Source organism: Clinocottus analis, unplaced genomic scaffold (assembly GCF_023055335.1).
Source record: "Clinocottus analis isolate CAN_PGR_092001 unplaced genomic scaffold, fCliAna1.0.p SCAF_12, whole genome shotgun sequence".
Lineage (NCBI taxonomy): Eukaryota > Metazoa > Chordata > Actinopteri > Perciformes > Cottidae > Clinocottus > Clinocottus analis.
In genome coordinates, this window is record NW_027175843.1 from 1,189,908 (window position 1) to 1,210,941 (window position 21,034).

General features: G+C 42.3%; 1 protein-coding gene across 3 annotated transcripts in view; it reads left to right on the forward strand.

The window, feature by feature from the left end:
* Positions 1 to 21,034, forward strand: part of glsb (glutaminase b) — a 31,626-nt gene that overhangs the window by 7,698 nt on the left and 2,894 nt on the right. The window contains exons 4-17 of one of the 3 annotated variants that reach the window (XM_068573158.1): positions 295 to 424; positions 1,273 to 1,352; positions 2,315 to 2,478; positions 3,407 to 3,465; positions 8,434 to 8,466; positions 8,743 to 8,801; positions 9,935 to 10,001; positions 10,347 to 10,397; positions 10,921 to 11,097; positions 11,722 to 11,853; positions 12,490 to 12,582; positions 20,422 to 20,483; positions 20,654 to 20,730; positions 20,966 to 21,029. In XM_068573158.1, the coding sequence (XP_068429259.1) occupies positions 295 to 424; positions 1,273 to 1,352; positions 2,315 to 2,478; positions 3,407 to 3,465; positions 8,434 to 8,466; positions 8,743 to 8,801; positions 9,935 to 10,001; positions 10,347 to 10,397; positions 10,921 to 11,097; positions 11,722 to 11,853; positions 12,490 to 12,582; positions 20,422 to 20,483; positions 20,654 to 20,730; positions 20,966 to 21,029 (1,248 nt within the window). Of the gene's footprint in view, positions 1 to 294; positions 425 to 1,272; positions 1,353 to 2,314; positions 2,479 to 3,406; positions 3,466 to 5,474; positions 7,428 to 8,433; positions 8,467 to 8,742; positions 8,802 to 9,934; positions 10,002 to 10,346; positions 10,398 to 10,920; positions 11,098 to 11,721; positions 11,854 to 12,489; positions 12,583 to 14,089; positions 18,466 to 20,421; positions 20,484 to 20,653; positions 20,731 to 20,965; positions 21,030 to 21,034 lie in introns of those variants that run through there. The other 2 variants (XM_068573159.1, XM_068573160.1) reach the window with 2 other exon arrangements.

The window sequence follows — 21,034 nt, forward strand, 5'->3', positions numbered from 1 at the left end:
GCAGTAACGGACCATGTGAGCATCCACATGGTCACCGACACTGTGGTTTCCTAAAGTCTGTGGTTTGATCATTGATCCAACATGAATCCCGACATGGACTCATGTTGGATGACACTACATGGATAAAAAGCAGCTGATCAATACGTAGTGATGAAGCCTCTTCATCAGCCACTTTCTTAACATTCATAGAAGTTTGTCAAACTTCAGGGTTGTCAAAACTTGGTTGACAAACTTTGTCCTCCAGTTGCATGCAGTCGCAATGTTTTAGCATGCTATCTGTGGTTTATTCATCAGGTGTGTCCAGAGCAACATTGTCCTGCTCACTCAGGCCTTCCGCAAGAAGTTCGTCATCCCAGACTTCACGTCCTTCACCTCCCATATTGATGAGCTGTATGAGAGTGCCAAAAAACTCACTGGAGGACAGGTGTGTCCTTAGATCCATGAATCCTTTTGTTGTTGTTGTTGTTTTGTTTTGTTTTTTGCTTCTCGCAGTGCATCATCATTAATGATTCAGCCCACACAGATTCATCACCATCACTTTTAACAGTCTGGTTTCAGTCTGCATTCAGCTGGTCTTCATGGTGGACATCAGTCCTTGATTACAGATCCAGCTGAACCGCCGTATCGCCATCTTGCACCTGAAGGAAAACTCCAACCCAGAATATGTAATAAAACAAAAGATCGCAGTGTTTCTTTTCCCGCCAGCAGCTGTGACCAAGCTGCCTTTGTTTCACACTTTGGGTGCTGGAGTCTCTTTGGTTGCGTCAGGTCATTTTAGCTTTTAGCTCCCACGATGTTCAGAGAGCAACAGAAGTTACAAGTAAAGAGAAATCATGGCACTGACTCAAGTTGTCTTAATGTCCCACAGTGAAACTTGCAGCTCTCGGTTGAATAGAATCTGGTGACTCATGGAGGCGGTTCAGGGGATTCATGCTCCCAACAGAAGGCTCTGTATTTGCAGAAAGAGAGACCCTTTTCATGGTAGACATTTTGTGGCTAGCGTCAGGTCCGGAGTCTATTAACCCACAATAGTGGCATAGTGTGGATGTGCTGACCATGAAAACACAATTCTGGAAATCACTTTTGCTGTAATACTTTTACCTAAAGATATCTTTTTGGATCAGAGTATCTCAGGTTGAATGTTTCCTCTCTGGTCAACAGATAAACATGTATATGTTATTTTGCAGTTTTCCATTGCAACCTGAGCCTCAGCGGGTCGAAGTGAACCGCTGCAGCGCCGACACTCTTTCAGCTGCCTTTCCTCTCTTTCAGGTTGCCGACTACATTCCTCAGCTTGCAAAGTTCAGCCCTGACCTGTGGGCCGTCTCCTTGTGCACAGTGGACGGGCAGAGGTGAGACACGAGCCGTGGGGAAGTATTAAAGCGACGCCGTGGCCTTCTTAGACGTTTGTATGACGTTTCTCCATTAACACAACAATACAGCTCTGTGCTGTGATCCTGGAGGTTATGTAATCACCAAATCGCCTCCAGTGGTTTCAGTGAGGAATGTTAACAAGCAAGTTCTCATTTTTACTGTACTGGGAGAAGCCATTCACATGTGTACGAGGAAAACATTCTGTTTCTAGGTTTGATAAAATCTCCCTTTAGTTTGGGAAACTAAACAAACAAATATTTACTTTTATTTCTTCACGCTGTGTAAGAAGATCAGAGCTGCGTGACTGATACCAGCGGTCTGCTATGCAGAAATAACACGCCTTCGAATTGACTAATCAGAATCGAGTATTCATGAAGGTGTGTAACAATACTAAATATATGCGTCAGAGAAGCGTTGATCCAATTTTATGCTTTGGTTTATTGCAGGTGTTTTGATCAGCTTGTTCTCTGATAGGCAGTTGTAAATACACAAAGGCATGTATATATATGTTATGTGTGTGTAAGAAAGGATGTAATAAAGATAACAAGGTCCTAAACTGATAGTGTTGTCGTGCTGTAATTCTATGCCAATGACAGTTCATGGTTTTCCACGAACACTCACATTATTCTATGAAATGACACCTTCTTAATTAAGTATTTACATGATAATATTTATTTTTCAAAATAAAAGATGCATCTTTTTATTTGGACTGGATGGGGCCAGAGATCTGAAAGCTCTTTAAGCATAAAAGATTCACATAAAAGCACCAACAGCAAAAAAGTTTTGAAACCTGTGTTTTAAAACGGCAGCGAACAACATCAGTGAGTCATCGTTCTGGTACCAGGAAAAGTACAGTCCGTGCACAAACAGTCCTTAATCCTGATGTTGATTGCCGCTGCTTTGTCTGCTTGCATAACGTGCTATCTGTTGTCTTCTGCAGGCACACAGTCGGAGACACCAAGGTCCCCTTCTGCCTGCAGTCCTGTGTCAAGCCTCTGAAGTACGCCGTCGCCGTTCACGACCACAGCACGGAGTATGTGCACAGCTTCATTGGAAAGGAGCCCAGTGGCCTGCGCTTTAACAAGCTCTTCCTGGATGAAGATGGTGGGTGTTTCAGTTTTCTCCCTCCGTCTGTTTGTTGAGTTTTCTTTCGGTGAGCTCATCTTCTGTCTGCGGGCTTTTCACACAAACAAACACACACAACGTTGTGGCTCCTGTGGCGCAAGACCTGATGCAGGTTTATTGATAGAGAGTGTCTTATGGAGGCTTGGACTGTCTTTCAGGAAGTTACTCCTTCAGATGTTCATCAGCACCTCCTCTGTGTCTAGTGACATTCCACAATATGAGTCTGGGCTGTATTACTTCAGTGCTATTCTTTATCTTGTAAACAAGGGAGTATTGAGGTTAAAGTTGCATCTAAAATCATTTAAAAAACATGTACAATGTTTAGAAATATGTTGCATGCTGCTGCTATATCTACTGATACTGTTTACTACATTCCTCCAGGATCCCAAAGATATGACTACCTCATATCATAGCTGCACGATCATCTGAATTTAGGGACAAAATATTTGCATTGACAAACTCCTGCCTTACTTCTGTTGTCAAACTGTGTCACTTACGTCGTACAATACATTGTTTTAACTTATTGAAATGCATTGTTTCAAGCTGGATTTGTATTCGCAGTCACTTTTGCAGGTCTGTGGCACAAAGTGAGGACACATTTGCACACGCACGCTGTCACCCGACCAGCTATGTTCACAGCAAAACCTACAAATTTAACATCACAAACACTTTGTTATGGTGCGTGCCAACTTTTCAAAACGAAACTGTCGATTTTAAACATGTCCTGCTGCAATTTCACATACTACTTGGAAAGCAGATAATATTTACCTGGAGTATCTTGAGTCAATGTGTGCACGACATGTATTTGAATGTCATTGTTTGACCTGTCTATGGACTCTCAAACACGACTGAGTGTTTACTCTTTGGTGCTCTGCGGTACGCTAACGAAACTCTTGTTGTTTTGCAGATAAGCCCCACAACCCCATGGTTAACGCTGGCGCTATTGTTTGTACTTCACTGATTAAGGTAAAAGCAATAACACTCCCCTCCCCCGCCTTCATGTGTTTTTTTTATGTCCGGTCTGTTTGTCATCTGCACTGAAACCGTAGAGATATAACTCTTGCGTGGTGGGTATCAGTGAGTAAATTAAACCAAGGTTAACATCGGCAGCAGATAGAGTTTGACGTTTTAACAGTCCCCATTTCACATTTGTTTGAACACAATGAAACACAATCACAGTAATGCTGTGTTCTGCTGATGTAACACCATGACCACACCTGTCAGATACTTTTTTATTTTTATTTTTTGTTGTATTTGGTGTTATTGTTACTCACTCAGTAGACCCAGTGTGTTCAGATATTTATGACTCTTGACTCAGCTGGAATCATTTCTAGGTCACTACGTTAAGTCCACTGCCATGTGTCTTGTTGTGGTGATTAGGACTCGTGCTAATCCTTCCTAAAAGCACTTAGCGAGTCACTCACACACACACACACACACATATACACACACTGTATTTACCCTGCTGAAAATAACCTGGATAGAGCTCAAGTCAAATGCAGGTGCACGCAAACCAGACCCAGTCTGGGATGATGAGGCCTCGCCTGCCCTCCACAGCGCCTCCATTTTGTCAGTTTGGTGTTTGTGTTTTTGTATTTCTCCTTGGTAACTCAGTGTGAAGACCGATTGACAGAGAGTCAGGAATGTAACGGCTATCGTCCATCAAATCGAACAAGCTGCGAGTCACACGTTCACTCATTTCAATGGCGGGGTTAGACCTGCTTTGAAGGGTACCTTTGGTATTGTTCTAAATCATTTCCCAGGTTATTGTGCTGAAGGGTCTAGACCACAATTTAAATGAAATTAATCCAGCACCAAATGGACTGCAATGCTCAGGGAACCTTCAGTCACTGTCCGTCCACTAAAAGTCCTTTTGTTTTGCCACAGCTCAGATTGTTATTATAAGTATCTTCAGTATTATATACTGTAAAGACCCTACAGAGGAACAACATGTGTCTTTCCAGAGGTGGTTGTGACTGTGTTCTCCCTCAATACTAGATCGATTAAAAAAAAAAAAAAAGCGGTACTTAGATGCTTAGACACAAAATAATGTACAAAAATTAGTCTCCAGGATAAAAAAAACCTTGTTAAGCATTTACCTCCTTGCAGCTGTTAATGTTCATTCTCAGGTTTGACCTTTGACCTCACCAGCCTCTCTTTACATAGTGCTGGCAGTGAATTATTAGCACTCTAATACACAAGAACTGTCTATAAATACATTCTTGCACCCGTAAGAAGGTATTTATAATGTTTCTTTTTTGATTTATTGAATTATAGATTTTTTAAAATATATTTCCTGTTAATTGCTTTAAAACTCTCAACGCCAAGGACTTGTATTTGACTTTAGCTTTTTCTGGAGATGACCGGATTTTATGTGGATGTTCCAGGTACTTCAAACTGAATTTGTATTCATTAATAATATTAATCATTCATGATTCATTCTTATTGCTTTTTTAAACAATGTGCTACCAAAGCTTGAAGATGGGATACGTTGATTTTAATGAAATCCTTCACAGAGTAATTAAACTGTGGATGATGCCAAAACGATCCACTGTGTACGGCGACGCATGCTTAAGCATGTGGCCGTTTGATCTTGATCTGGTTTTGGACCTCTCACACACCTGTGTGTTTTCAGTGTGCACATGTTAAAATCACATCCCTATTTTAGTTATTTATTTTCTTTTTTTCCACTTGTGCTTGTTGTGCATTGTCACCACGCAAACATAAGCCGAGTTAACCCAAATGTGGTTTGCTTAATATTCTTCACCATGTAGTTTGTTGACAGGGAAATCCGTTAGAGTCATTGGCATTTATTTGCAATTTTTAGCCTTTTGAGAATCTTGTGCTGTTGTGTTTCCCATGACAGCAAACCAACATGCAGCCACGTGAACTTGGGCCGATGGTGGTAGATTTAAACAAGTGGAACACAAGGTTTTTCTCTCTTAATACTAATAGCTACCTGCATGTATAACTTGTTCATAGTTGGCTCCATAAAGTTAATGAATAGGCAAACTACAAATTAACTTTCTGTGGTGCAACGTTTAGGTTCATGGGTCATGAAGTAAATCAATAATCCATTAAAGGACCATTAGAATAATATGCAGACATTTTTATTTTCTTTCTAATACATTTTCATAAAAACAACGTACTGGACAAAGCTCTATCCTGCGTCAAAAACCCACATTTTAATCACTTCTTACTGTGAATTATTATATTTTTTTATGTTAACATCGAGACAGAGTGCAACAACTCTTAAAGGCTCAGTTCTTTTGTTTCTGGGCTCTTAAACCTGTTGGGTTTTCTGTTTTTAAGCAGACGTGAGTCGTCAATGGAGAGCGATGAATTGTTTTTCCCCTCCAGTGTGGGAAGGATTCGTTATGCGCTCTCAACATCTTTCTGTTGCTGTCGTCACACAACTGTTTGAAGTCACAAAAAACTGAGTCTCTGATTTAGAGCTGTTAAGCCAGTTAGCGCTCTGTGACCTCGCCGTTGCAGAAAGTGTGTTAGATCGTTTACTAAAATACACACAAGTGTCCACAGACAGCGTTGAGTAAGTTGGCCTTTAGTTGTAGTTTAACTGTTCTCCGTAGTTCAACATACAGCACAGAAACACAACCTCACGTTAATGCTAATGTGACGTGGTTACACATTCGACTAAGTGGCAACAATGAATGAATGAATGAATTACTCTTTTAACTGCGGAGCTGGAGTCTAGGCAATGTTCAGCTAGCTTAGCGGAAAGACTGAAAGCAGGGGACCCCAATAAACCAGGAAACCTGACATTCTTACTTTAATGACAAGACACAGTGAAGTAGCCCCCCGTCGCTACCGCAAAAAACAACTAAACACTGGATCGGACCAGTTACCCTGCTTTACCGTCCATTTTATTCTAACTGGCAGCATCATTTACTAAAGTAACGTCATGTTGTATTGAAGACTTTGGGAAGAAGACTAGCAATTGAGACCATAAACCTATGTTGATTGGTTTACTGAGGGAATACATACAAAGTGAGAAGTGGAGACATTTTTTTATAGACTTCTATACAACCAGACTTATTTCTAAACCAGAGGCGTTACCCCTGCTGGCCGGTAGAGGGATTGCAGGTTTGGTTGGCTTCACTTTTTCACGGAGCCGGAAGAATAAATGTGACTGAACTGTTCTTCTTTCCGTCTTTAAATCCAAAATGTCGCCATTTATCGTAGTTTTAGTTTTCTTTGAGACTAACTCTACCACGTCTTGTATCGTCAGCTAAAAACACCGTTCTATTAAAGTAACACAGCGTTCACCCCTTTCCTCTTCCACCTCTACAGCCCAGCAGACACTCCATTGGCTCCATGAGTCTGTTTACAAACACACATTGTGTTACTAATGTTGTCATATTGCTTATAACTAATGCAATAAAAGTTACATGTAGCTTCTGATGTAAGATAGTTTTTAAATTTCCCAGACTGTGTCATAATGACAAACGCCGGGTTTGCCTAAAATCTCTCTGGTTTAAGTTCGTACAGACCGGACTGGCACAACACACGACTGCCTGTAAAGAAGGGAAATACAGTCTTTTTGCCAAACTAGCTACACGCACCCTTGACCGCTGGGATCCAGGCAAAGACAACATCACATTTGACAAACATCCATGTGTGTCCGTGTCCTCATCCGCTCACCATCGTCATCAGTGTCTCAATGTGTGGTTTTTATTTTTCTATACCGAAGCACAAATGTCAAGCCGTTGATCAGGTTGCCCAGTTAGCTTTAACCCCGGTGGGAAAAAAAACACTATGGGATGGTTGCCGTGGCAGAATGCCCCCAAACTGTTGTTACATGGTGCTTGAAGGCTACATGTTGTTGCTGTTTTTGTATGTTGTTGCATATTTTCCAGACTTAAGAACTGTGGGAAATAATGACTGCTGCTGCAGGTCAAATGACGTTGGTAATTTTTTCTTCCTTTTCCATATCTATCTCCTCGCACTCCCCCAATCCCCTGATTCCCCCTCTTCTCTCTCTCTCCCCCAATCAGTTGTGTAGAAACCCCATTTAGTGACTCTTTAACACCTCCATCCGTGTCAATAACTTTTTCTTCTGCACAATAAAGTGTGGATTTTTTTTTTTTTTAAACGTCAAACATGAAGCATTTTTAAATGTAAAGTTAATCTTTTCACACCATCCAAATCATAAATTGTTCAGTATTTTTACATTGGCAACTAATGCTACAGTACTTTAAATGTGCATGCAAATGTCCTTCTATATATTTTTCTTTTTTTTGCTGTGTTTTCTTTGGTGTGATAGGTAGCATCAATGCGCATGCTAAATGTCCACTGAGCTACAGTGCGAGCTGTGGAGTTATTTCTCAGAGGAAGATCGTCGCTCCCGTTGTTCCCGCCCCTCTGTTTTGGCTGACAAGCTCTTTGCACATGACACATGTTGACCTCCAGTAGTCACGCACATCTTCAAACACACATTGTGGTAACCCACAATACAAACTTTCCCGCATACACACCCATGTGTACTTTACGTAAACACACACACAGCCAGAGCCGCTTCAGGATTTAAACTTTTAGACTTGAAATCATAATTTTAATAATCATTTTGGAGGAAGCGAGATGTTGAGACATGTTTTTTCTTTAACTGGCTAAGCTCTGGTAATGCACATGTCTACTAAATCTCCTTTTTCAACTCAAAAAGACCTCCCTCTTCGTGACCTATTCGCAAGCTAATCTTATTAATATTTTGTATCCGTTTAATTCTCGGCAAAGCTCATGTAATTTTTACATTTTGTTTGTAATAAAAATTCTGTCCATGTCTTTTCTAATTCCGTAGTTTGAATTTGTCAGCGTTATCATTTTAGCGTAATCTTTTTCTGACGTTGTGCTCGTCCTCTGCTGCATCCCTTGATGAATGAACTGTACTAACTGCTTGTTCACTTGTTCTCTCCTCAGCAAGGTGCAAGCAACGCTGAAAGATTTGACTATGTAAGTATTGGAGCTCAGACACTGAAGTATTCAGTCAACTTTCACATGTCTATTTGGCTCGGCGCTGACTTTATTATTTAGTTTTTATTGTTTATTTGACCGAGTAGCATTTTAGAGTGCACCTAAAAAGTGACCCAATAAAGTATAAGAAGAAGAAAAAGTATGCGTACTAAAAAGTGTTTAGGATCAGAGTATGCTGTTGATCTATTGAAAGAAAGTTGATTAGCGACACCCAGCTGGACATTAACCTGTTGACCACCTTGTCTTTCCCTCCAGGTCATGAACTTTCTGAAAAAAATGGCAGGAAACGAGTACGTGGGTTTCAGCAATGCCACGTGAGTCCATCTAAATCATGATGTTGATGTTGTCAAAATTCTCTTCTTTCACTCGCAAGCGTCATGGCCGAGACATGGCGATGTGTTGAAGCACGATGTCACACGGCCATTTCACAGCAGGTGTCTTTAATTAGCTCTTCGATAATGTGCTCTTAAACCCAAATGGCTCTGCGATGGTTTAAAAAACAAATCCAGAACCTGAATCTGTGGCTTGTGCGGCGCACAGGAGCCACATTTACTAACAGCATCGTAAACAATGACTGGTGAATCCATCTCTCCACTGGCTTGTTACAGTTGAATCTGAGCCAAAGTGTCGTATTCATTTCCAACACTTAAACTGTCAAAATGTGAAATTGATTGCCACGCACACCCACACGTTGTCAGTTACTGGTTAGACCTCTGTTCAGGTCGATGGAGAGCAGGATGAGGAATTACACCATGTCCCTAAAATCCATGTGTCAATTAGAACAATGAAAATGAGAACGCTGACAACCAGCGACGTACGCAACTAATTGCTCCTTAATCCCTCTTGCTGGAAGCACGCCGATCTAAAACCGCAGATCTCGACGACACACCTGTAAGGTTTCCTCACTGCTCACATGGCTGCTATGCTATCATCAGCTAGTTCTAAAGAGTTTACAGTAAAACCTAAGAGAAACACTGACGAGGGTGGTATTACTGTTGTTTTAAAGAGATTGTTTTGAGACAGTGGTTGGTACCGATTTATCATTGTAGATCCAATGTCAATGTTCATATTTTCTTTGCTCAGAGCCTTCACCTCAGTTTACTAGCAAATCAGTCTACTTGTACAGTAATAGGCATCAATGTTGTAAAGGTCCTGATTCATGCTAACAATGTGTCTGGAAAAAGACCGAGGAGGGCGTCACGTTGCAACATCATAGTCACATGATGGCATGAGAGGTCTGGTTGTACTGTCCACGTGATGGGAGAGGGGTGGCATTCCAACACACACACACACACACACACACACACACACACACACACACACACACACACACACACACACACACACACACACACACACACACACACACACACACACACACACACACACACACACAAAGTATTTCCTTCCTCTGTGTAATGTGAGCACTCTGCTCTTTGTGTGACAGATTCCAGTCTGAACGTGAGTCAGGAGACAGGAACTTTGCCATCGGCTACTACCTGAAAGAGAAAAAGGTTTGAGCTTAAAAAAATCATTGCCGACTTGTTTTTTTCTATTTCTGTGCCTTCACAGTCAAAAAGCGGTAACTGTAAAGACACAACCACATTAAAATAAGAGCTGGAGGAAGTCAAAGGCCCAATATTAAAAAAAGAATATCATATTTTTGTTTTCCTCAACTGGTCATAATTGTGCCTCTTTGTAATAAGCTGGATTCTAATAAGCTTGTATTAGACTTGGTATCTTCCTCCAAAGCAGAGGTTTCTTAACAGTAACTAATGTGTCTGGTAACTCAACCACATTGGACTTGATGAATGTTCGTCTCTGTGCTCTCCTTCTTTTAAACTCTGTTTTCTCTGCAGTGTTTCCCAGAGGGGACGGACATGACGTCCGTACTGGACTTCTACTTTCAAGTGAGTCTAGCTGTGATTCTTTATTTTTCTTCTTTTCAGTATCCGTTATCAAGTCATTGATTCTGAATGGATACTGAATATTGACTTCCTGCTTTTTGCTGCTCCTCCTGCTCTATTGATTCACACCCCGAGGGTCTTTCTCCTGTAGTCTGTCAAACTCTCCCTCTCTTCTCTTTTCTGTGTACAGAAGTGAAAGGAAATGCATCATGATGTGTCTTATTAAGGCGTGGCTCCACTGTGATCTTCTCGGCATAGAATGCATAATAAAACCAGGATAAATAAAACCAGTTTGTTGTGATGGCTGCAGCGTGTGATTCTCATAGTTTTCAGCCCTGAGTGAAAGCTACATTTTAATTTAACTTTCTTGTCACCTCTACACTGTCATTTTCACCTTCCCACTTGACTTTCTCCTTTCCGCCGTCCTGTTCCCACACCGCCGTGACGTCAGACTTGATGTTCAGAGTGAAAGAAACTCGTGACAGAGAGAAGTGATACAGGTTGTCCTGTTTGTGTGCACCTCCAGCTGTGTTCCATCGAGGTGACCTGCGAGAGCGCCAGTGTCATGGCCGCCACCCTGGCTAATGGCGGCATCTGCCCAATATCGGGCGAGCGCGTGCTGAGCCCCGAGGCGGTGAGGAACACCTTGAGTCTGATGCACTCCTGCGGCATGTACGACTTCTCCGGGCAGTTTGCCTTCCATGTGAGTAAAAGGGCACACATCACAAGTATGGCATTGTTTTCCAGGGGGAGAAAGAGTCAAACCAAGTGAAGTGAACACCTACGTGATGGTGTGTGTACGCTAGTTACCCCGAGAGCACCAGTACTGAAACAATTTAAAACACTGGGGAAAGATTTATCCACAGTCAAAGACAGCTCTAGTCTTGATTCAGGCATGTAAACTTGTATTAAGTGACAAAACACCAGGGCTTCAGCAAAGCAGAGGTGTCTTATCACATGGTCTGTCTGAGGTGTTTGTTCTGATAAACTTTGCTCGGTGAAGCGATGTGTGAAAATGTTTTTCCGTTTTTTCCGTGACACAACTGAAGTTCTCTCCACTGATCACCCCTTGTGGCATTTTATGTTTGCATTAACGACTTCCACTTTTTAATTGATGGAAAAATTCATTATCAGTAGAAATGGCGACCTCGAGACCGACATGTTCTCAAATCGTCTTGCTGTATAATGTCACAGGCAGAGCAGCGGATGGATTTCTCTAAACGACAAATTATTGAAGCTGCGCTGCACTTTCCTTTTCCAGCACCGTGTTGCGACTGTAAATACACTCGGCTGATCTCCTGTTATGTAACTGTTCTTCCTGTTGTAGGTCGGTCTGCCAGCCAAGTCTGGCGTAGCGGGGGGGATCCTGCTGGTCGTGCCCAACGTGATGGGCATTATGTGCTGGTCACCTCCACTCGACAAGCTGGGCAACTCAGTCAGAGGAATACAGTTCTGCACGGTACGTGATGGATTGTGATATTGATCAAAATGCATACAACATGACAAAGAAAAGCCGCTATACAAGATACATAGTGGAAATGTATCATTTTAAATTGGTTGGAGTTGGTCATAAATAAAGATCATATGATAAAAGAGTACAAAACAAACATCCCAGGTCTAATAACAACCCAGCAGCATATTTTAAGAGTTTAAAATGTCTTGTTGTGTATGTATATATCAAATAAATGTGTATGTATGTATACAATTATATATACATATATAATGTATATTTAAATACTATACTTTACAATGATGGGGCTTAAAGGAATGACTGTTTGTACAGAAGCAGTCACAAATTGTGAATTATGCAAAAGTACTGATTCAACTTGACTAACCCACTTAACTGAAACTGGACCTTTTTGATAAGTAAATAATGATTGATTGATGATTCCTGAGAGGCCAGACCCAGATAGACATCTCAGTAAACGCTGTACACAATAATCTGATTTTTGCTGCAAATGTAATCAAATTTCCGCTCATGCTTTTTTCATCTTCTTCTCCAATGTATGTACTGTACATATACTATGATGTCATTGGCTTACCAACTTCCAGGCATGTTCCCCTCTGACAAAAGTATCTGTCCTTTCCTTTCCAGGACCTCGTGGAGCTTTTCAACTTCCACAACTACGACAACTTGAGGCACTTTACCAAAAAGCACGACCCCCGCAGAGAAGGAGGGGAACAGCGGGTAAGGACAAACGGCATCATGTTGTGAGGAACAAACCATCCAAAAGCGGCACCCATTTCCACCATCAAACAAACTGACCAGAACACTATCTCATCAAGAATGCGGGTGATGCTGAGGTTACTGTAGTCCAGATTTAACAGCTGTTCTCCGCTGTTGGCTAACATGTTAATCTCCATGACTGCACCTCTACACCTTCAGCAAAAAAACAACAAAACGGATGCAATTTTTGATAAAGAGAAAAACTGGATAGTCCGGATCCTCCTCCTTCCTCTATCTTTGGGTGCTCTGTCTCTTGTGGTGATGGCTCCAGGTGTGAGGTGTTTTCAAGTATAATAACTTACTAGCTCCGGCCTGCCAGGCCAAAAGTCGACTCCCCATCCGGTTTAAGCATCGGGAATATTTTTTAAAATATATTTAAAATGTTCTTTAATGTACTTTGTTGGAGACGTAGACACAATGGTTGGGGAAAACTCACCGGCGACATCTGTTGGTCGAAATGTGAACATCAGGTCCGAGATCAGTGGACAAGCTGATGGAAGTGAGCGACCTTTGGCCAAAATGTCAGTAACTGAATCGTCCAATGGGATCCGTGTTGTAGACAACACAAAGGCATATATACACGATACGGGGATTAGCATCACCTGACAATACTCAGAAACATTAAAGAGAGAGAGCTAGCTAATGCTAACTATCCCAGATATCATTAGGTATTGTCAACACTAGCCATGCACCGATACTGATATCGGTCAAGTACTGACTCAAACAGCTGGATATGTTATCTGTGACAATGGTTCCATTTTAAATGAGATATCGTTATTTCTATCTATGTATTTATTTGTTCTATTTCATAACAACGTAAGGAAAGCAATGTTTAAGTCAAAGCCTCCCACGTAAAAGAAGCATCCCAGTCTCTTCCTCACAGTGAGGCATACAGCTCACTAACACGGCTGTTGGCTCAGTATTCGCTTTGAGCCGATACCCAAAAGCCCGGTGTCACTGACGCCAAAGATTCATTTAAATGCATGTAGAATACCGATGTGAGTTGCTGCAACAACGCATTCCTCCCTAATGTATTGCTTGCACAGCAACAGAATACCAACTAGGAGATATTTATAACGTCAACGTTTACAACTGTCAAATGGTTTTATAGCTTTCTTTTTAAATTCCCTGATTCCGTCCGTGATTCTGTCCTCATGGACTTTAGTATCCACTTCATGCTGCCATCATTCTGCCGCTGGTCCGTGCCGATATTTTTACTTTTACATCTCTACAACCTGGCGGAGGCTCACTGAGTCACAGTCAAAGTGCGTCTGCCCGCAGAACCGTTCTCAAAGCAAAGTGATGACACACGTGCACATTTAGCAACCAAAAATTAATACACAAACTGCTTTTGGCTCACAAGATGTTTCAACAACAACCCACATGCCACGTAGACACTACACACACACACACACACGCACACTCAGAAGGAGCGAGACTAATTTGTTATTCGTGTCAATTGAAACAGCAGTTCTCCTTCGGACCGATGGATTACGAGAGCCTCCAGCAAGAGCTAGCTCTGAAAGCCCCTCTTTGGAAAAAGGTGTCCTCCACTGAGTCGCACCAGGACAGCTCCACCACTGTAGTCTATAGGATGGACAAGGTCACCGAGAGAAGTTAAACAAACCAAAAAAGGAAGGGCGACCCGCCTGCCCCCCCCCCCCCCCCCCCACACACACACACACCTTCACCTCTCTCTCTCTCTCTCTCTCTCTCTCTCTCTCTCTCTCTCTCTCTCTCTCTCTCTCTCTCTCTCTCTCTCTCTCTCTCGCACACACCACCTTTCATGTTTACATAAATTATGTAGAAGAGTATTTATTGCCTGTGAAGCCGTTGGTGTGTGTGGACGCAAGGGAAAGCTTCTTTTGTTTTTATTTGTGACGGGTCAAGATGGGATGTGTTGCTGCTTCATTTAACTCTAACGCCGGTGTGCAGGACCTGGTGCACAGGATCAGCCCCCCTTTTGATTAAATACTATTCAAACATGTAGAATATGCGCGTGTGTTGCACGCGTGGAGCTTCAGTTCAGCAGCTGTCGGACCAGCAGTCTTAAAATATACATTTAGTTCTACTGACAAAAGTTAACTGTAGCTTTAACTGAGGCCTGATACTTGATGTTGTTACCACACAAATACAGATGCTGATGAAAATATCAGTGTATTTTATTTTATTTTCCCGGATTATTCTGTTATTATTGATGGGAAGTTTTTGGTCAAAGGAGAATATTGTTGACATATCCTCTAGCTGTGAATGCCTGGACTGCACCAGTGTTGAGTCTAGCATGATGTAGTTTCTCCTTTTTTAAAAAGAACCGTGAAACGCTGAAGGGATTTTAATATTGCAGTTGTTTTTGCTTTTCCGATCTTTAGAAAAATCAACCTAAAAAAAAGTGAAGGTTTATCTGAGTCACTTACCAAAGACGCAGTCTGAGAACCAAAGCACTTCTGATCCTCTTTTGTAGTTGAATTTTAAAGTAGGACATGTTTCTACTCAATATAGAAGCACTTTCTTAAAAACCATTCACTCTGCAATGCAGTATGCCAGCATGAAGATGTCTGAAGAAAAAATTGCAGAAGATTTCCACGACACATCGTACTCGTTCATTCATTTGAATGACTTTGACATTCAGCAGCATTCGTGCCTCCCGTCAAACCGTTTCTTTGGAAAGAAAACGTGACGTTAAAACACAGATATTGTGCTCACTTAAACAGAGCTGGCATATTGCACATGTATATGTAGTAGAGGGAAGAATACAAGGACTGTAACCTGAAGGCATTCAGTTTTTCTGATCATATGATAATGTGAAACAGAAGTTAGCTCAGGAGACTCTGACAACAAGCTCAACTCCTCATTCACAAGCTGCATCTGAGCCCCTGTTAAGTGGAGCTGGTGTGTGTGTGTGTGTGTGTGTGTGTGTGTGTGTGTGTGTGTGTGTGTGTGTGCGTGTGTGTGTGTGTGGCTGGATGCCGTGTTCATCAACGTTCGCATCAGTATGACGGCGGCAGAGGGGCGGGGCCTGTGTTCGTTGCCCCGCCCCTGCAGCCGCCTGACCAGGCGTCATACCGACTCTCACGTCTCAGCGGTGAGCAGCTGGCTGCAGCGTTAATCTGGGCTGCACAGCAATGTGTCCTCTAAACGAGGCCTTCGATGAGGAATGAAGTCGCTTCCTACAGAATCTGAGCTTTGCAGATTTCACATAAAACAATGTTTGAGACGAGTAATGGTTTAAAGCTTTAAGGGGACGGCAGTTTGTTTTTCTTTTCTGGGGGAACTTGGCACTTGAAGTCCTCTGAACCAGAAATATTTATCTATATGAACCAAAAAAGTGTATTTTGAGTATCAGAACACACACACACACACACACACACACACACACACACACACACACACACACACACACACACACACACACACACACACACACACACACACACACACACACACACACACAGAGAGAGAGAAAGTATTCCGGATTGTTTGTTCTCAAAGTCTTACTCTTCTTCGAGTAAGCGTGTACATTATCAAATCTTCTTTCCATATACATAACTACTGTTCCTCTGGATGTACGTGGTGGCAGGTGAACATACAACAGCAGTTTGTTGAAAACACACTTCCAACGTTCCACATTTGTAACCTCGAGGAAACAGAAATACCTGCACATGAGAGTCGTGTCAGCAGCTGCCTTAGACGTTGTCTTACTGCGAGTAGTGTTAGTGGTTATCTGTTTGTCCCATCGTTGTTAACACTGTAGTGTTACTGTAACACAGTAATCTCTGTGCACAGCATCACTGTAACACTGTAGGTGTGTGTGTGTGTGTTTGACGCGTGCTCAGAGTGACGGCTGCTGGAGCCAATGACGTCATGTAATAACTTTATGTTGTTTTTTTTCAAGTCATGGACTTCTGTTAACATAACTTCTGTTTTAATGTTTCTGCTTCATTATTTTGTGGAGGTACAAAGTATTCAAAAGCCTCGGTCATCGGTAATGCTCGTTGGAAATGTTTTCTGCAGGAAGTAGAGTTGGTTCTGTTGGATACTTTCAATGTTTTCATCCATGAACCTCGTTGCTTTTCTGCTGACGGTTTTGCAGTGGACTGATGGAAGTAATAATAGTTGGACAGTGCTTCTGTTTGCTTTTTTAAAAGCTATAATTTGTTCAACTTTCACCATATGAAAAGCAATATGGTCGTATTATGTCGTAGCTTGTGTTGTCAGAGGCGGAGTCCGCCATTCCTGCGCTCTTAAAGTGTGTACACTTGCGCCTGAGTGTACTGAGTGATGTTAAGAAGACAAACGTCTGGCACACGCACACATCGCATGTCATTTCTGTGCACATGTCACATAATGACATCATCAGAGGAGCAGTGCAGCCGGTCCCAGGCAGAGCAAACATCTGTGCAGTAGCTACATTGAATTAAGATAAAGATTTCCCTAAAAATGGAAGATGTTCCTGATGTTTCCATCAGGTTGATTAATGCATAAAACTTTAAACGTACAAATTCAGTCTCCCCTGATAGATGGTAGATGTGTAAACGCTGCACAAGGGGACTTCCAGAAGCACTGATGTCATCGTTGTCATTTCCTTCATGATGATAAAGCATGCTTCCTTTTGGTCTGTTACTTTTCCAGTGATTGAGTCTTAATACTGAGTTTTACCTTCGGTGGTAACCGGATTACACGAGTAGCTCTCGTTTCCGTATCTCATCTCATCTCCGGTTTTCTTTTTTTGTCTTTTTCCTTTTCTGGACAAAGAGCCAGTGGTGTGGGTTTGCCTTTCTGGTATGAGAGTGAAGGGAATCGGTTAGTAAACACTGTGCAAGCCTCCTTTATTCTCTTTGCTGCTACAGCACCGGGGTCATTGGCTCAACATCTCAAATTCCCACACGTCAGAGTCGATCTAACCCGAATGCAACCAATCAGAGCTGATCTTCAAATCAGAAAATCAGGCGGACGAGCCGAGGCTTTGCATGACGCGTCGCACTTAAAGTTCCTAACTGACGACCTTTCTCTCACTCCTCAAACTTTCCCTGATTGTTTTCCTGGACAATCAAACTCATGACGGCGGGCTTTTGAATGCAGTTCCTCTTTCCATGGAAATCACAACATTTGAACGGGTCATGTGTCATACATGTAATGTTTCCTGGTGTTCATATTATTATTATTTTTTTTCTTCTGTGAATTCTCATTTTCCCTCTTGCATGCATATTTTTGTATGAGTTAATAAATTTGTTTTTTTTTTTGCTGTAATTCACATGTTTGAAATTCATTTGATTACCTTCCACATGTCTTTATTTATGTTCTGAATTCTGCTTGTGACATTGAACTTGCATAAACATGTGTAAACTATCGCTCCCATCGCGACGTGGTGACCTTGGAATTGTCAGGTTCTCTAATGTTTTGGTTATAATGTAGATATTTATGAGTACGCAGTTCATGAAGTGGATCTTGTGATTCATTCTCAGAAAAGGTTGCAAATTTTTAAATCGGACAAAATGTCTGAAAAGTTGTTACACGGGAGGTAAAATCTCCAAAAAGCGAATCTCTCCAAAGGTACAGTAGACAAAGCCAGGCACTTCCAAGCTCACGACCGTCAAGCTGTCCTATGTTTTGATTTCTTGTCTCGGTCCACATGCGTGTGATGTGTGTGTGTAACGTGTCCACATGCGTGTGATGTGTGTGTAAGGTCTCCATCAGTCCTGTCTGCTGAGGCGAGAACTCGTCACTATTCTGAGCAAATGCATCTGTGTCTTTGGCAGACGTCACGGGGAAAGTGGCTGTTAAGACTTTCGAGCCTTGGTGTCCTCTTGTATAAAATTAAATAAAGTACGATTATGTATCATCTAATTTGTCTGCGCCTGTAGCCGTTCTTTAACAACAACCATCTGTGTGTGTGTGTGTGTGTGTGTGTGTGTGTGTGTGTGTGCAGCATCAGCAGGGTTTTATTGTTCGTTAGTAGCTCAGTGCTACTACTTAAAAACATGAAAGCAGAAGAACTGTGGGACATGTGAGTGTGTTATTCTTTAAACACACCCACGAGCTGATGGATGCTGCTTTGCTCCTCGTGTTGCGTAACACCTTCCATCAGACTGTTCCAGTTTTACAGCAATTTAAAAAACAAACGGATGTCAACGTGTTTTCTAACGGGCAACTCTGTAATATTCTCAGTGTGTTTTTACCGGCAGGAGGAAGGCTCTGCCTCCAAAGATATTTCATTTTACTTTCATTTTGATATATACATGTATTGCATTATGACATGTGTAGACAAAACTATTTGCAATACTTGTATTTAGTATTTTAAGGATAAGGATAAGGTATTAAATCTTGCCGACGCAGATGCTTGGTCAGGTCATGTATATACACATGTATGTCTGGTCAATATGTTTTTGTTTCAACTTCCCTGAACAGAAGAGGCTTTTTTTTTTCTGAAAGCGCTCCGTGCATTTCCACATAGATAAATATGATTTAATATCCAGTGTTCCCAGCTCCGGGTTTGAGACTCCCAGAGGAGTCAGGAGATCAGGTGTGATTACTGCCTTCAGACTATCAGAGCTGAGAGTTTAAACCTGAATTCAAGCAGTCTGAGAAGAGCTGCGTTCAGGCGCGGGCGGCCCCGCAGGCGTTTTAAAAGTTCTCAAAGTAAGTAATATCTTCGGGTAAGTGTCTTCATCTAACAATGTGTGCAGAGGACAAACAACACGGCTCTCTGAACTGGATGTGACTGACTGATCTGTGCAATCTGGAACAAAAATATGAAATGATTGAAGTAAATACCCTCTGAACTGAGATAGCATGGGGAGAGAGTGAAGTCTAATGCTACTGATCTGGTGTGTGTGTGTGTGTGTGTGTGTGTGTGTGTGTGAGGGCACATGGTTTTGTTCCTCTCGCTCTCCTCGGTGCTCTTCTAATCTGGGCGTCACTGTTTTGAAAGAGTTTTTGCTTCCGTGTTTCTCAACTCTGACGTGACGTTTCAGCTCTTCATGGTTGTTGCTGGTTGTGTTACTTTTGCTGCACGCGCTGTGTTCTGACGTGGTGTGGTCCTGCTTGCAGTGGTGAAGTGTGTGTTTTTTATGTTGCGTTTGACACATCCCTCTCTGGTTTATGAATCCTTTGTATGGTATTACGCAGTAATAGTTCATATCTTCCCTCAACCTGTGTTGAAATAGCTTTTCTCACTTATATTCCTAAAGTTTCTTTATGTGTTTTAACTCCTGAAATGCTTATAAGAAATGTTTCCTTCCTGTTTGATGGTAAGTCTTGTTGATGCCGGGAACTCGTGGTTAAACAAGTACATTTTCTTTAAAACATACTTTTTCTTAATCAACTTTTGTAGCACTGAAATAGAAATATCAGCTTCTGGTTGAATTTGTGTCCCAGGTAAAGACCAAAAACATGAATCCATTGTTCCCACTGACGAGTATTGTCTGTGTATACATTGAGCTCCATTGTCGGCCATTTTTAAAACCACATCGATGAGTACGAGCCACATTGTTGCTTCAATACCGTGAACAGACGCACAAGGTCGTCTCACACATCCCACGTACACCAGAGCTCCACATGTGGATTCATACGCAGCTGAAAGTAGTCCCCGTCTGTCTTTCATGGGATCTGTTGACCATAAGAAGCCTCTAACTCTGATATGATCGTTTGTTAAGCGAGTCATCGGTCATATGAAGTCGTCCCTTTGTACCCACCAGTCCCCTCATGGTCATAGAGTTTGATATCATTCCCATAAGTTGCTGGAGTTGCTGAGCGGCATCAGTCCTGCCAATGTTCTCTCTCTGTGTCTGTCTCTGTCTGCAGGTGAAGTCCGTCATCAACCTGCTGTTCGCCGCCTACACGGGAGACGCCTCCGCACTGAGGAGGTCGACTTTTTTCTTTTTATTTATTCACTAACTTGTACTGTCGGCCACAGAGCTGATGCATGCTGATTTCACCTTTTTAACGCCCAGTGGAGTCCCTCCTTAAAGCATGAACTGTGACGCTCAGGTGGCCGACTTACTGACAAAGGTAGTGAATGAAACTCTGTGTGTAGGTTTGCGCTGTCGTCCATGGACATGGACCAGAGGGACTACGACTCCAGGACGGCGCTCCACGTGGCCGCGGCTGAAGGTAACCGCGTCCTCACGCAGATTCTGATTGTTCAGGTCCTAATTTTTCCCAAAAGGCGTCTTCTTGACCGCTCCAGCAGGCATTTTAGAGTAAGACATTCAGCCATCACACACGGGTGTAACTACCGGCCGTCCTCGTACTTTTTCCAACATTTCCTACAATGTGAATCAAGCACACGGCGCGTTCTCGTTGGTCCGTGTTCGCTTCGCTCTTCCAACGTCCGCTCTGCTCTCAGGACACACGGAGGTGGTGCGCTTCCTGCTGGAGGCCTGCAAGGTGAACCCCGTCCCCCGAGACAGGTGAG